Source organism: Fopius arisanus, unplaced genomic scaffold (genome assembly GCF_000806365.1).
Source record: "Fopius arisanus strain USDA-PBARC FA_bdor unplaced genomic scaffold, ASM80636v1 scaffold00038, whole genome shotgun sequence".
In the NCBI taxonomy this organism is placed as follows: Eukaryota; Metazoa; Arthropoda; class Insecta; order Hymenoptera; family Braconidae; genus Fopius; species Fopius arisanus.
Genome location: NW_011887777.1, coordinates 1,023,009 through 1,038,520, shown reverse-complemented (window position 1 = coordinate 1,038,520; position 15,512 = coordinate 1,023,009). Strand labels below are relative to the sequence as shown.

The 15,512-nt window shown below is 35.6% G+C and overlaps 1 protein-coding gene and 1 pseudogene across 4 annotated transcripts; one reads left to right on the top strand and one right to left on the bottom strand.

The window, feature by feature from the left end:
• Positions 1–2,387: 2,387 nt before the first annotated feature.
• LOC105266496 (uncharacterized) lies at positions 2,388–4,264 on the bottom strand (annotated as a pseudogene).
• Positions 4,265–5,909: 1,645 nt separating this feature from the next.
• Positions 5,910–15,213, top strand: LOC105266477 (transmembrane protein 135-like). 4 transcript variants are annotated; one of them, XM_011304668.1, is made up of 10 exons: positions 5,910–5,997; positions 8,517–8,652; positions 9,563–9,671; positions 10,126–10,256; positions 10,895–11,021; positions 13,218–13,598; positions 13,822–13,989; positions 14,149–14,289; positions 14,551–14,717; positions 14,907–15,213. In XM_011304668.1, exons 4-10 carry the CDS (start codon positions 10,132–10,134, stop codon positions 15,019–15,021), a joined length of 1,224 nt encoding a protein of 407 aa, XP_011302970.1. In that variant the 5' UTR covers positions 5,910–5,997; positions 8,517–8,652; positions 9,563–9,671; positions 10,126–10,131; the 3' UTR covers positions 15,022–15,213. The 4 variants fall into 4 exon arrangements, with proteins under 4 accessions (XP_011302970.1, XP_011302972.1, XP_011302971.1 ...); XM_011304670.1 differs by lacking the exon at positions 8,517–8,652 and having other exon boundaries at positions 5,916–5,997; XM_011304669.1 differs by lacking the exons at positions 5,910–5,997; positions 8,517–8,652 and adding an exon at positions 7,340–7,421.
• Positions 15,214–15,512: the final 299 nt, after the last annotated feature.

Here is a 15,512-nt window from a genome sequence, read left to right as displayed (position 1 = left end):
CAAATCGACTCGCAGCCATTTATTTCACAATGAATATATTAACAAAAAAGCAAGTTTAATTTTTTACGTTTTACTCATCAGACCGCTTTTAACATACGCCCCGGAGCTTTTGTGGAATACGGACATTCAGAATGATTCAGGAAATCTACAGAATTACGACGTGCGAAACAATCGTAAACGGAGGAGTCTCTGACCGATTCCGGGTGCATTCTGGTGTTAGGCAAGGATGTCCACTAAGTCCCAGTTTATTTAACATTATGCTGGATGACATAGATGATATATGGACCAGCAGGCATGTAGGAGCGTCATGGATTGGTTCGACCAGCATGTACTGTCTAAAATATGCAGATGATGTGGCTCTGGTGGCTGACACGCCAGAGGACTTGCAGAAGATGTTGAGAGAGTTGAATTCAAGTACCTCGGCTACTGGTTCTCAACCAAGGGTGGATCATCGAGACATATGAGAAATATGGCTAGTAAAGCTCAGCAAGCCTTCTTTACTTTACCTCCCTAGGTGTGAAATATACTATTTCTCCAGATTTGGAGTTTTACTTTCTTTTTTTATTAATCTCAGCGGCTATTTTTCTCACTTTACCATTTGGGAGACGCCTCATCAAACGTTCCCCGATACTGTAACTGTAAGGCCCCTCCACTACTGCCCCCACTCGTACTAGGACCCTTATAATGGGTATGGTTATAAACTTTATTGAATTCCTAACTCGAGGAATTCATGACTCTGCTCTGGAGGTTGCCCATGCCTGGATTAGTGTCAGAGGATAGTTACTATATGCATATATCGCACCTTATGAGGAGGTGATTAAGAAAGGCCATAATTAAAGTCAAACCCTAATTGGAAGATAAAAAACTTTGGAAAGGAGATTGTGCTAGTTAAAGATCATAATACAATAGAATACAAGATAATTTTATGTAAAGCTTAAGAATGCAGTTTAACTTTGTTTTAACTAAGTTATACTGATAATATAATGTATATTATCATGTACTAGCGTTGCCCCGGCCACTAAAGCGACCAAGACGTTGCTAAAAGTCCCATTTGGCAATGCATTTGCGAATGTTTTATGAGAATGAACAATTTATTTTTCAATAGTAACTCGTTAATCACCCCTCATATAAATCCTCTGCGATATCTTCATCTGGAAGTGCTATACACTCATCAGCTAGATATATCTCGCATTCGTTGCTATTCAATGTTCCATCCCCAACAGATAGTAGAAATTGAGCAAATTCAGTTTCTTCTTGTAAAGCATGCATATTTTCTAACAGATGAACTTGGAAATCGTTACTATAACGACGTTTGACGTTTTGGAGATGTTTATTTGATGTAATGGCGATGCTTGGGGATGTTTTCACCAAGAGGAGATTAATGGGAATTTCAGTCGATTGGGTCGATTTGATCAGATCAACCAACCAACCAAATTAACCAACCAACCAGACCAACCAATCAATCAATCAATCAATCAATCAATCAATCAATTAATCAACAACCGACCAGATCAACCAATCAACCAACCAGATCAACCAGACCAACCAACCAACCAACCAACCAACCAACCAACCAACCAAACAACCAACCAACCAACCAACCAACCAACCAACCAACCAACCAACCAACCAGATCAACCAACCAACCAACCAACCAACCAACCAACCAGATCAACCAACCAACCAACCAACCAACCAACCAACCAGATCAACCAACCAACCAACCAGATCAACCAACCAACCAACCAACCAACCAATCAACCAACCAGATCAACCAACCAACCAACCAACCAATCAACCAACCAGATCAACCAACCAACCAACCAACCATATCAACCAACCAACCAACCAACCAGATCAACCAACCAACCAACCAACCAGATCAGTCCTTCTCTCAGCAAATACGCTTGTGCATTTTTTAAAATATAGTACAGCAAACAAAAAATTGTTTTTAGCACATTTAATTTTAAAAAATACATAATATTATTAACACAATACAATAAGAACTCGAGAGCCCCTACAGGCAGCGTTTGAGCGAATTTAAATAAAAGAGAACCATTGTTTTTTATATTAGTTTTTCACCAGTATGGTTAAACAAAAAAGTGCATCATTGATGAAGTATTTTTGATACTCTTTCATAATGGACGACATGATCAACTACCCTTTACTGGAGAGATTGATGGAACGGTTACGGGTTTCATCCTTTCTCCCGATGATTCCTGTTTCGAAGCCCGCCATTTCTTCAAGTATAGAGGTAAGTGTACTTAAAGAAGAAGTAATTTTGGATTCGTAACATTCAACGCAGTTGAGGCTGGAATAAAAGCTCGTGAGGATGGTTTGAGGATGGTGTTACAGTTACACAGCAGAATCGAGTGTCATCAACTGACTCATGGCACGAGCCAGAAGTCATCGAGGGCCAGAAGAAATTCTCCCTGGGGGAGAAGCAGAACAAAAGCCGCTAGAATGAGATCACAGTAGAGCAGATGCCACAGGATGACTCTCTCATCCAAGTTCTCAATGGCGAGTGTTTCATCGAGATATTCTTGTAACTTCCAATTGCTGATAGAATCAGAATTGAGAAGTGTGCAAACACTGGCAAACTCTCTCCCAAGAATCCTGGATATCAGTAAAAAGACTGGGAATAGCAAGACACTTAATTATCTAGATATTACTAGGTGCAAAGCTATCACTGATAAGGTCATTATCTGATAAGGTCATTATAAGCTTAGCGTCACTGCCAAAGCTGGAGACTTTAGTGATAGATGGGGTGACACAATTAACTGATGAACCCCTGAGCCTTCTCCATTGTGTAGAGTGGAGACACCCTAGAGAAGCGATTTCAGAGGGTAATAGTTCCAGCGCGTCAATATTGATGCACTAAAGATTGGAACAGAATTTTCTAACGATTATTAATGTGCTGGAGCTCAGAAACTAAACATAGATTGAGATTTCCCGGTGTATGGAGAATTCTCCACACTTTATTAGAAATTTTCTCAATGTACTAGTATCAATTATTTGAAGCCGAGTTTTTGGGGCGAAGCCCCAGAGCCCTTTCACCAGCTCCAGTCTTTTTACTGATCTCCAGGATTCTTAGGAGAGAGTTTTCCAGTGTTTGCACACTCCCTCAATTCTTATTCTATCAGCCATTAGAAGGTACAAGAATATCTCAATGAAACGGTCGCCATTGAGGACTTGGATGAGAGAGTCATCCCGTGGCATCTGCTCTACTGTGATCTCATCCTCGTGGCTCTTGCTTTGCTTTTCTCCCAGGAAGAATCTCCTCTGGTTCTCGATGACATCTGGCTGGTGCCATGAATCAGCTAATGACACTCGATTCCGCCGTACCTGCAACTCCAGCCTCAGACCAGTCTCACGAGGTTTTATTCCAGCCTCAACTGCGTTGAATGTCACGAATCAAAAATTCCTTCTTCTCTGAGTTCTCTTAATGTAGCAACTGTCCATCTTTCCGAATTTCGAGATCAACTTCTGGACCTCTTTGTTCGTTGTACGTTCAGCCAAATTTCCAATGAATAATTTTCTAATAGGTAGACTTTCCTCTATACTTGGAGAAATGGCGGGCTCCTAAACAGGAATCATCGGAAAAAATAATGAAACTCGTGACCATTCCGTCGATTCCTCCAGTAAAGATCAGTTGATCATGTCGTCCATTATCCAAAAGTATCAAAATTACTTGATCAGTGATGCACTTTTTTGTTCAACCATACGGGTTAAAAACTAATATAAAAAACAATGGTTCTCTTATATTTGAATTCGCTCAAACGCTGTGGCCTGTAGGGGCTGCTCTCGAGTTCTTATTATATTGTGATTATAATATTATGTATTTTTTTAAATTAAATGTGCTACAAAACGATTTTTTGTTTACTGTATTGTATTTGAAAAAAAGGCACAAGCGTATTTGCTGTGAGAAGGACAGAATAGAAAAAAACCTAAATATCGTAAAGTGTTGCATTTATAGAAGACATTATCCGTCATATTTTGGAACTCTGTATTAATAGACTTGATATATTTTTAATAATCCTTATTTTAATGTTTGTTTAACTAAAGGAGCAGTCAGAGGACCGAAAGAGAAAAGGCACCTTACGCAATACCCGGAGGTAATTATATCTATTACCCCTGTGCGTTCTATTATTTTCGTTTCTTTTCATCTGTTTTTGAAATTCCTAACGAGCTTTCAATATTCTCATGAATTTACGACTTTTACTGAGCCACCATAATTCCTTCTTGACTCGAGTGACGTCTTCATAATCGCGTTTTGGAATTTCTCTAAATTAGATATCTCGAAACTATAGATCATCGATGGAGATTCTTTTGTTATTACAATTTCTTGAAATATTAAATAAAATCGGCCTTTTCGATTGGCTTTACAACAAGCGGATTCCATATCATAATGTGGGAACTATTGGGGTTTCACATGCCAACCTTGCGCTCAGCTAAGGACCTCCTCGACATGGAAATTCGTTATCATGTTCATAATATCGTTTGGTATTTCTCTTCTTTTTTTTTGTCATAATTTCTCGACAAGCGAATTATAAAATCATCGATTCCTTCAATTTCGGCTTTATTGTACAGGTTTTTATTAGTTACTCGCTTCTGAAGTAATTAGAGTGAGCTAATCTGTGCAAAAATAAAGCTGAAGTAATTTCTTTCGAAAACTCTGTTTTTTTTTCTGAAGAGACATAAGTAAATTAAAGTGGCTACTATCGCTATTGTAAAATATATTTATTTAATATAAAAAATAAGTAGGAAATATGCGAATGAAGATTTGTACAGTCAAACGTGTAACTCCGTGAGTTTCGTCTTACCCAAGTGGCAGATCAAACATTTTGGTTTGAAAAATGTGAAAAATTAAACTTTACAAACTTTTGATGTACAATTGATCCATTATACACGTATCCATGTTTTTCAACTGTGTGGATGTATTTCCTGATCCTCTGATCAGAGCGTGGAGCGTTACTAGATATTAATTGACCGGAACTAGATATAGGGCATCTGAATGAATAGAAACATTCGTTTCTTTACATGAAAAAACATGTGAATATGGGAACTGGATGAAAGAGTCCCATCCGTTGTTTTTCAATACCAATGATAGATAAATAACACGAGGAATGCATTTTATGGCTTTTCGTCTAGAATCCTGTTCCAGATTCCTTGACCCTCCTTCCAACATGTTTACATATATTTATAGGTAATTACGGTTATTTACATTTCGTAGTCTTTTCCGGCAGTGTCGAAGGTTCCAAAGAAAAAATTGCTATGAAGGAGAACATTTAATTGGCTCGGACAAAGGGAATAAATTTCGTATCTTAATGAGTTCATTTTATCCATTCTGTCTTGAATGAATTGTCTGCAAAGCGCAAACATTTTTTCTCCATGCATAATTAATCATCCGTCGCTACGTCCAGTAAACCTATTGGTGTAGCCAGTGGTCTACGATTATCATTCCATATCCAGTTAGCTTTGTCGAAACGATAACCGATATAGTAATTCCTACTCTTGGTGATAACTCGGGCGAATGTAGGGAACAGTAATAAGAAATGAAAACGTGTTTGCATTAATAACATTTTCTCATCAACAAATTAAATATTCTCTTCAATAAACCAGTGTCACCCATACGCTCAGCGAAATTTCGGAGAAAATAGTCCCGTCTACTGTTGATCTTTATATAAAGATGGCATTAAATGTTAAGAAAGCAGACTTCACCTCCGATTTTTTTCATTTTTTGGAGGTGTGTCCCCAAGGAGTCTCTAGACAACCCTCGAAATTTCAGTTGTCGGAAACGCATAGCAAGGGAGATATCGCCGCATAAATTCACCGCTCTCAGCGTTACCCAGGAGGTGGCAATGTTTGTGGTCCCAACACATCACATCTTATCATATATTAGACAACTGGACAACACAGAGATGATTTTTGATGGATTTCAGACATCGATGCATGTGGAATTCTTCGACGCTTCCTCCACTATTCTCCTGTAACAAGGTATTAAATTATAATTTAATTTAAGTACAATAAGCTCGAAGGGCTGTTCACCTGCAGCGACCCCCGGGATTTGTTGATGAATTTACTTTACCGGCGGGTAGAGCCTAGCCACAGTCTCAATAAATGTGTCATACCTATTAGAAATCTCAACTCCACGTCTAGACAAATGCTCAGCTATATATCCATGGAAGTGTTCCTCACAGCTTCCGTACCTGGGGATGTCACCCTTAAAATTACGCCACGATCATTCTATGCCCTGTGTTTGAGCACTTGTCTCATTGTCGACAAAAGCGACTTGGTGATTTACCGTGAGGTGGTTGTATCCCTCTTCGCCTCGGCATTGATATGCTCTCCACCGATCCGAAATCGTTGTTCCTGATCTAATCCAGTTCTTGGTGATAACCACAAGCATAGCAAAGGAACGGTCAGGCACCACGGTGATGACGAGCGATTTTGAGTCTATCTCCAGCGCACCAAACATCCATTTCCCATCTATTATGAGTCCTCGATTGTATTTTCGGTGACCAATCTTGGTCTCGTCAATCTCTACAACGACACCATGTCCACCGATTCCCGAGACCGGTCTTCACGCCAATCTATGAGTACCTCGCCAACGAAATTAGTCCAGTCAACCACCGTTGAGTGTGACAGGTCCAGTGCCCATTCACGAAATTCTTGACGGGATAAACCTGCCGTGAGGTACAGCATTATGAATTTAATCACTTTGGGCATGGGTATGTGTGTGTTCATAAACCATGACCCATGGTATGTACTCACTTTGGTGTTACACTGCACTCTCACTCTCCTTCTATGACCATCCTCAATCACACACCTTCGGTCACCGGAACACATCAACTAGTTCAGATAAGTGCATATCACTCCCGGACTTCTGACAAACCGCTTCACTTAAAATCACTCTTTTCTCTTAGTACTCGAAGCACGTTACTCTGATCGGAGCACAATCAATATATATCAATATATGTCATCTAAATTCATGTTTATCGAACCTATTATCTCCATTGCTCTTCTCAGGTGTATTATACAATTCAACTAACAATAGGTATGTTGTTATTTTTTCGATAACCAGACAGTCCCTCCCCTAGGCGCCAATTCGACAATCACAACTCTATTAAAATTATTCTTGATTAATGACAACAGAGTCGGAACCCCGAAATTCGATTTATTGAGGTGATGTCAGCTTTCTTAACATTTAATCGCAATTTTTTAAGGAAAAACAAAGGATTTTTTGATGACTTCGTCTGATCAATTAAAAACTCACCTGATTGATGTGCTTGTTTTCCTTCTCGATGAAGAATTCCCATTTTCGAATTGAATTTACATCCAGTTTGCGGCAGAACATTAGATTGAAGCATATCCAAAACAAAAAGATCAATTCAACGGAACTTTATCCTTCCGGCAACCAGGTAAATACAATCCAATTCTCGGAAGAAATTCCTTCACCGGAGCCCCAGAAAAATGTGGTTTAGTTTTCACTGCCCCAAAAAATTAAATGCTTTGAACTAATATTACCGTGTACACCAGCTCATTTTCAAGACGATCGGAATTGTTTCGGCTTGTCAGATGTGTCGTATCGGAGGGCTTGATGAAGGGAAATGATTGCACCGAATGAGAGCATATCTCGAGAAAAAAAGTCAGTGAACATGCATTCTCCAGTTTGGCTAGAATCCATTGCTCCATGTTACCCTGAAAATAATTCGAATCAGTCAAAAAAGGAAAACAGAAATTGAAAAAAATAAAAATGAAAATGATAAAACGGAGCAGATATGAGTTGTTTTCTGCAAAATCAAATTCGTAAGAATAAATTTAAAAATTTCGGAAAATTCAGAAACTTCCTGCTTATCATAGTGGATTTCATTCCGGAACAGCCGAATTAATTCTGTTTACACTTGGCTGCTCGCTCAATATTATCTGAATTTTCTCTCGCCGCAAATAACACCTGTGTAGTTCAATAATGTAGATGAATAATTAACGTATTTTTTTACGTACCTGAAAGGCAGTTTTCCTCATTGCACGCTTGCTTACGTAGAACATATTAATCCATCAATTTTCTGCACAGTATTATTCGTTGATTCGCAGTTGTTGTAATGAAAAATAATTAAGCTCAACTTTTTTGGTAGTATTCGGTGCGGTTTGTTCTCATTTATCTATATTTATTATATTGACTAAATGAAACGAGAATGACAGTACGACTATACTCGTGCTCCGAAACTCAGCTGAGTCGTTAAAAATAGCTATCAACAAGAGTACATCTCCTTTACTCCGAGACCCCTCCTATGCTGTCTATGATATCTTATTATTTTTTTTTTATTTTACCACCAATTATGGAGATGAGTGACTTTGATTCAGCGTCTATCAATGTCCATCAAATCATTCTGCTTAGAATGAGCCCAAGTAGAAGTTTCTATTATTAATTTAAAAAAAAAAGAAAGGCTATCTTTAATGACAATTTTTGGAAATTTGTTTTTTTTTCAATTCAATCTATCAACTTATTTTTACAGTCAATCATTCTCTATCATTCGACTGTCTATCTGGTCTATATATCTGGTCTATCTAAACTCTCTCAGATCCCTAGATTGTAGAGACCCGCTAGAGTAGGGTCTAATTAGAGTTCTTAACGTCGTCGTAATAATTTTGGTAATTATAAAATTTTATAAAATTATAAATTATAAAATGTTCACTTTTATACTTAGCATGTACTTCTAACATCAGGGGCTTTATGTTTAATGTATTTGAGTTTATTTTGTTACTTATTAATTCCCTGACAGGAATTACTATTTTTGAAACATTAAATAATGAAGAAAAAAATTGGCTTCTCTTTACAAAATGGCAGGATTTCGAATTCAATGTTTATAATTGGGGGAATGACGAGTGTTGTAATTTCAAGATATGGATAACACATCACAAAAAAAAAGTTAAAAAAATAAAATTTGTACAGAGAAAATTAATTTAATCTAATAATAATAAATGAATCAAATAATTTGATCTTGAATGCAAATAATTCGGCATGATTTCGAAACCAAACGAAATTGAAAATCCATGGAAATTGGCGCGCTTGAATCTCTCGCTGGTGATTGGTTGGCGCTGGACATTTAAAATTCGATTAACTTAAAATCCATTCAGTCAATCGGTAGCTTTCGTTGAAGAACCTCAGCTCGACGCAGATAATTTTCGAAAAGCGTAAATAAACAAGTCATGTCTCGATCGTCAAGAATCGAATGAAAATCGACTGGTGACTGTCAAATACGAAAAATCTCGTGAGAAGCTTGTTGAATGACACATGGTGTCTCTCAGCTGTTTGGCCATTTAAAGCCCCTGGACTCATTGCGCAATCGCCAAAAGTTTGCATGCACTCAAGTGAAACTCTTTCAATAGCGGTCAGAGAACTCATTTCTCCGTTCTGTGAGAGAGTGCACGGGCACTCGGAAGTATCTCCCGCGATTGATAAAACGTTTATTCCCGCACTACGGGAGAATAATCGATAATTACCCTATGATAAACTATTAAAAATGCCAACGAAATTTAGTAAATTTGTTATTGATGCGAGTTGCAAGGAATATGTGCATCCCTGGACGAATTCCTGCATCAGTGCAACTGCTGGTCTTGGTCTGCATGCCATCCAGGAGTCCCTCAGGATATACACAACTGTTTATCTCGTACGTAATCATTGATTAATCATCAATCGATTTCCTTTACATTTACTAAGACCCTTGATTTTATCAAAATCCTGTATCTCCACTAAGTTACTCCAATAAATACACAATCAATGTTTAACACCAACAGATGATATTTTTTATGAATCATTCAATGATTTATCTTTTTATCGACTTTTTTTTCTCCATCAAAACTAAATAAATAACAAGAAACAGCCACTGACGATTAGAATGAAAATGTCGAATCATTTGATTTTCGCAGTTGATGATTTGGTTTCGTCATTAAAAAAAATAATTCAATGGATGCGGAAATGCATGTTTGATTCATTGAGCTTTGTGGTGGTAATGAGGTCAAATAGTGCATTACTTATGTATCGAATGATACAAGTGATTTAAACACGTATCGTCTGATTGGTAATTGATGATGGATTGTCATATTTTTGATTGGTGAATGAAGGTAACGATGGCAATGAGAGGCAAGAGACCAACCAAAGATGAGATTAAAAAAAGTTTGATGGGAATACTTCAGTCCACTGCCTTTCTATCGTGGAGCACTTTCACCTTCTCAATGTTTTTATGCAGCTTCAGGTAATTATGGAGAGTTTAATAACGAGTGATTTTTTTTTGAATAAATTTTAAATTTTGAATAGCTCACCAGGTCAAGAGTTTTTTTATGCCGACCCGAAGATCATTTGCAAGATTGCTGTAATTATGAGAGAATCATTACATGAAGTTTTTGTCTAAAAATTCTTTTCCAACTTTTTTATAGAAGCTTTTGGAATCACTCCACCATTTTTCCTTTTTAATTATACAAAATATTACTATAAAACAATAAAATAATACCCGTTATTTATTTATAAAAATGATGTTCACCAACTTTCTCTATTATTACGATTTTGATCTTGATTTTTTTAATGAAATTTCAAATGAATATTTTTGGTCTATTAATTGATCAATAGCAATTATTAGCTCATTTATTACTTCAATATTGGTGGTATTCTCCACTACACACGCTACACTTCACATCAGACTGATGGAATTTAGATTTTTCTAGACACCAATTTTTTTTACCAATTCTTTTTTTGGTAAAAACAAAGTTCCACGATTACTTGAAAAATAATTGGTCAAAAAGTCTGAACCCCGAAAAATAAACAGAAAAACAAAACCGTTGCTTAATTCATCGGAATCACCTAAAATATATAATGATTCAGTTTTTTGCATTGCAGACGATTAACTGGGAATTTTAATGTATTATCAGTGGCATTTCTCCCATCGTTCTTTTCAAGTTTATCTGCAATCGTGATAGAGAGGCCTTCGAGACGCGCCATGCTGTGTCTTTACGTATCAAATATCGTAAGATAGTCCTCATTTTTTATTCAACCAATTGCTTTAATCTGTTAACAATTCAACAAAAAAAATAACGTATGCCGAATCTATAAATAAATCAGTTGCATTGTGAAAAAACTTATCTTTTGTATGAATACTATTAAACACAGAAGATAAATTGGAGTCCCTAGTTATGGAAATTTTTGCATTCTTAATTGAGTACTTTACATTATAAAGCAAAAAGATGTTGTTTTATTATTTCACTGCGGAATATTCAATTAAAGTGAATGATGAATAATATTTCCATTGTATGCAATTGATTAGCTACAGTGTAAACCGAGATAAAATTTATTTCACATTGAAAAAATGCTACCAATCAGGAAGGAATGAACATTTGGAATAAATTCAGAGAATTTCTAATAATCTCACGTCTCGAAAATCGAAAATTGTGCACCTTCTTCATCAAAATTCATTATTGTTACAAATATTATTCAATATTGAATTGATAGTCTCGGCAATAGTCAATTATATAATTTATTAACGATATAATAAATTTACTGTAGAAAAAAGAATTGTTGAGGCACGATCAAGGAAAATTTTAGATCCAATCAATGATGTACAATGTACATGATTATTACCGATTTTTTTGGTGCTCTTACGTTTTTATTATTTTTGGTGAAACTTGCTCACCAATCTATTAAAAGTGTTCTACACCCATATGCACATGTAAGGTGGTGCAATCACTTTTCTGCATTGTTGTCTAAACGTTTAAAAAGAATCACAAAACTGTAGACCAAGTGTGAAAATGATCGCACCACCAAAAAACTTCGTGAGCCATTAAATAATGACAAAACACAAAAACTTTATATTTTTTGCTTACGAACGGAAGCTTTGTAATCGTCACATTTCCGAATTTGCTAATTTTGCTTGGAAGTGCTATAGAATGATCTGAAACGTAAAAGTAGAAAATTTGAGCACCATGTGTTGATTTGTACATGGTCAACTTGGGGCACTCTTTTAGAAAATTAAAAGGATAAACGGCTAAATTTATTCCGAGAACGGCGAAATTCCGTCAAATTATAGGTATTACTAAGAACTAGGTCGGTACCAAAATTCAGCTCGATTGGTCCAGCCGTTTTCCATAAATTGTCATTTCTTTCTGAATCGTTTTGTCGCAAATACCGCGAAAACTATCCAATCGATTTCAATTTTTCACCTGTCGAAATATATCTCTTCGTACTCTATCTCAATCAATCAAAATATGTACATCGATTCTCACTAAGTTTTCCAGATATTCCAACTTTCTTGTTTTTTCAAAACAAAAGTTGTTAGCACGGGATCGTTGCGAAAAATTCATTCATTAACTTGAAATGTGGCATTGAATATCCTCTTGGTAATTAAATCTTTAGCATCGAAGAACGCTGAGGCTTTCTTTTTAAAAAATTTTGTACTCAATCTCTTTTCTTTTTACACTTTCCCAACCTTATTTCGATTCGTTTTGCAATCAAACTTGATTTGTTTTTTGAAATCATCAATTTTATAAATGATCTTTCATCGAGCACTTGGTCCATGATCTTTTTACTCACAAGAAAAAATTTTATGAAAGAACCTAACTAATAAAAAATTCTCCATATTTGATAAACAAATTTTCTTTTAAAGCTTTTTTCTTTATTATTATATTGATAAAAACTATCTCTCCTCTAAAAAAATTCTTTTCGATATCCTCTATTTCAATCAATTTCAAGTCACATACCTCACCATAAAACATTTGTTGAGAATCATCAAAAAATAAGAGCAATCATACAAAGGGATAAGCACTTTCTCTAGCCGTTTGAAAGCATACCATCAATTCATTGATGGCGATGAAAGATTGGAAAAAATTACTCAAGGACTTCACTGTCACATCCTCGCTGTCACATACTCTCAGCCTTCTGCTTGTTTACATCGATAATCTGACCAAAAAAAAATTAAAACATGGATTTTGCCTATGTATGGGTGTGGAATATCCTTAATCCACCGATTGCCAAAGGCTTCCTTCATATTTATATCTGTCGAAAAATGGAAAATTTTTAAAATTAAGAATGGAAAAATTTTTAATGACTGCATATTATCGAAGCATTCCCTATTATAGAGACCGAAATGAAATTGAAAAAACAATATTACCACTATGTTAAGATATTCTATTGCAAATTTCGTAAATTAATTTTGTTCTATTGTTTCTAGGCAACTGAAACCCTTTTCAAAATGGGATTATGGCGAGGATACTACAGCTCGGTTCCAAATGGAAACGTTTACATATTCGCAGCCAGTATAGCTGCATTACTCTGTTTATACAGGAATAGTGACGCCAATACTGACTCGATATTTAGGATAATTAAATTCGTTGCTAGTCCCTACGAGGCTAAGAATCATAGACACAATCAAATAAGAGATAGAGGCGATAGGAGGGATATGCAGCGTGATAGAGTACAAAATCCTATATCGAAATCAAATATTTTTATAGAGTCACTGAGGGCTTATCAAAGGTTGATAAGCTGGATTAAGAGCTTTGGGAGACATTCTGCCTGTCCACATCCTCACAGTTGTGCACATTTTGTTTTAGGCGTGAGTAAACATTTACTTTATCTTTTTGTTTAGTGATAACAAGTGATGAGTGGCTTTTTTCTCGTAAATCTATGGAACTAATGATAGAAGAAAATACGAACCTTTTTTGTAGAGGCAAAAATCTTCAATGGAAAAGGTTTTTCATGATACAAGCCCATTAATATTTAATTAATAGTTTAATCAATCCAATTATTAGTATTTATAAGGCACTTTATTGTTCTAGGGAGGTAGTAAGTTATTCACAATTGGACTGAGTGTACAAATAGGATTAAAATTAGTTGTGCAGCTGAAAACATTGTTTAGCAAGCCTCACCTACTCAAATCGATAATTTTCCAGAAGAAAAACTTTAACTTGGCAGTTTTTCTTGGTGGATTCACTGGTATTTATAGGGTAATTACACCATTACCACTTCATCGATCAATAGTAGCAACAGTGATAATTTAATCATCACAAAAATGAGATAACTTTATTTAATTATTATTTTCTCATTCTCCTATACATTTTTATGAAATTGTGAGGTAAAAAATAATGGTATTAAATAATTTTCAGCTCGTTTCTTGCTCGCTACGAAGGCTCAATGATGGCGATAATTCAATTCACGCATTACCAGCTGGATTAATTGCGGGATTGACCTTTGTCATGTTTCCCAATAATACTATTGCTCTCTATGTGATGTGGAAGGCATTGCAAGTAGGATTTTTTTTTTAGATTACACTGTGATACGATTCCTACCCTTCGATTTTACAAAGAAAATTTTCAAGTCCTGAAACTTTTAAATCACACCTAACAGTTTAAATTTATAATTGTTTCAATCGTATTGCTTCAATCACATTAATATCCAAAGCTATCATTTTTCCTTAAAAAAAAAAGATAACAAACTCTTATTGAAATTTTATTATCTGAAACTATTTATCTGTCTTTTTTATTCTTAACGACAAATTTTTGTTGCAGCTACTATGGAATAAGGGAATTGAAAATGGAAAGTTACCAGAAGTCAAAGGATTTATAATTGGACTTTATTGTTTTAGTACAGCTGTCTTATTCCATGCGGCTATGGTTGAGCCCCAAAACTTGAGATCCTCGTACTTCAAGTTCTTGCATAATTTATCGGGTGGAAGGTGAGTAATTCTCGTCTGTTAAAGTAAAATTTATCAACGAAAAATCCAATTGGAAATTTAGTCAAATGAAATTTGTCAAGTTGATCTACAATCAACATTTATTTTTTATATTTACTTATTTTTCTCTAAGTATAAAGAGCCTTTATGACAATTGAATTCCATTGATTAATCTTACATTATCCCTTACAGATTGGCAGCAATGAATCGGATTCCTCTCGATCAATTCGGCCTAGAGACATCGAAATACCTGGAGGAAATTCTTATCAAAACAAATACCACAAATAAGCTTACGTACTCATTCTGAAGGACAATAAACTCACTCATAGAAGTGAAAGAAATGGATAAAAAAAAATTTATCAGAGCGCATTCAAGGAATTTAATTCCTGACAACAAAAATTGCTCTACTGACTCATCATCGTTACCTCACAAAGAGCAAATACATGTCTTTAACTTATGCAACGCGTCGACTTCACATAAGTAAACAACATTAGTGAAATTTGCTCATCATTTTTAGAGTAGAATTATGCATGACTTTCAGCATCCATTACAATGTACATTGTACAAGGACAATGATTTTCATATAAAAATCGTAGCCTTTGAGCTGGTGACTGCTTCTGTGACCCAAATAAGAAACGTCTTGTGAAGAGCAAAAACCATGGAGATTGAAAAAGAAATCAGCAAGAATATTTGAATATTTATAAAAAATTTTCTCAGCTTCACGCAGTTACATCATAAATCAATTCAAAAAAAAAATATGGTAAATAATGGTAAAAATTTTCGCCAAGAAAATATGTT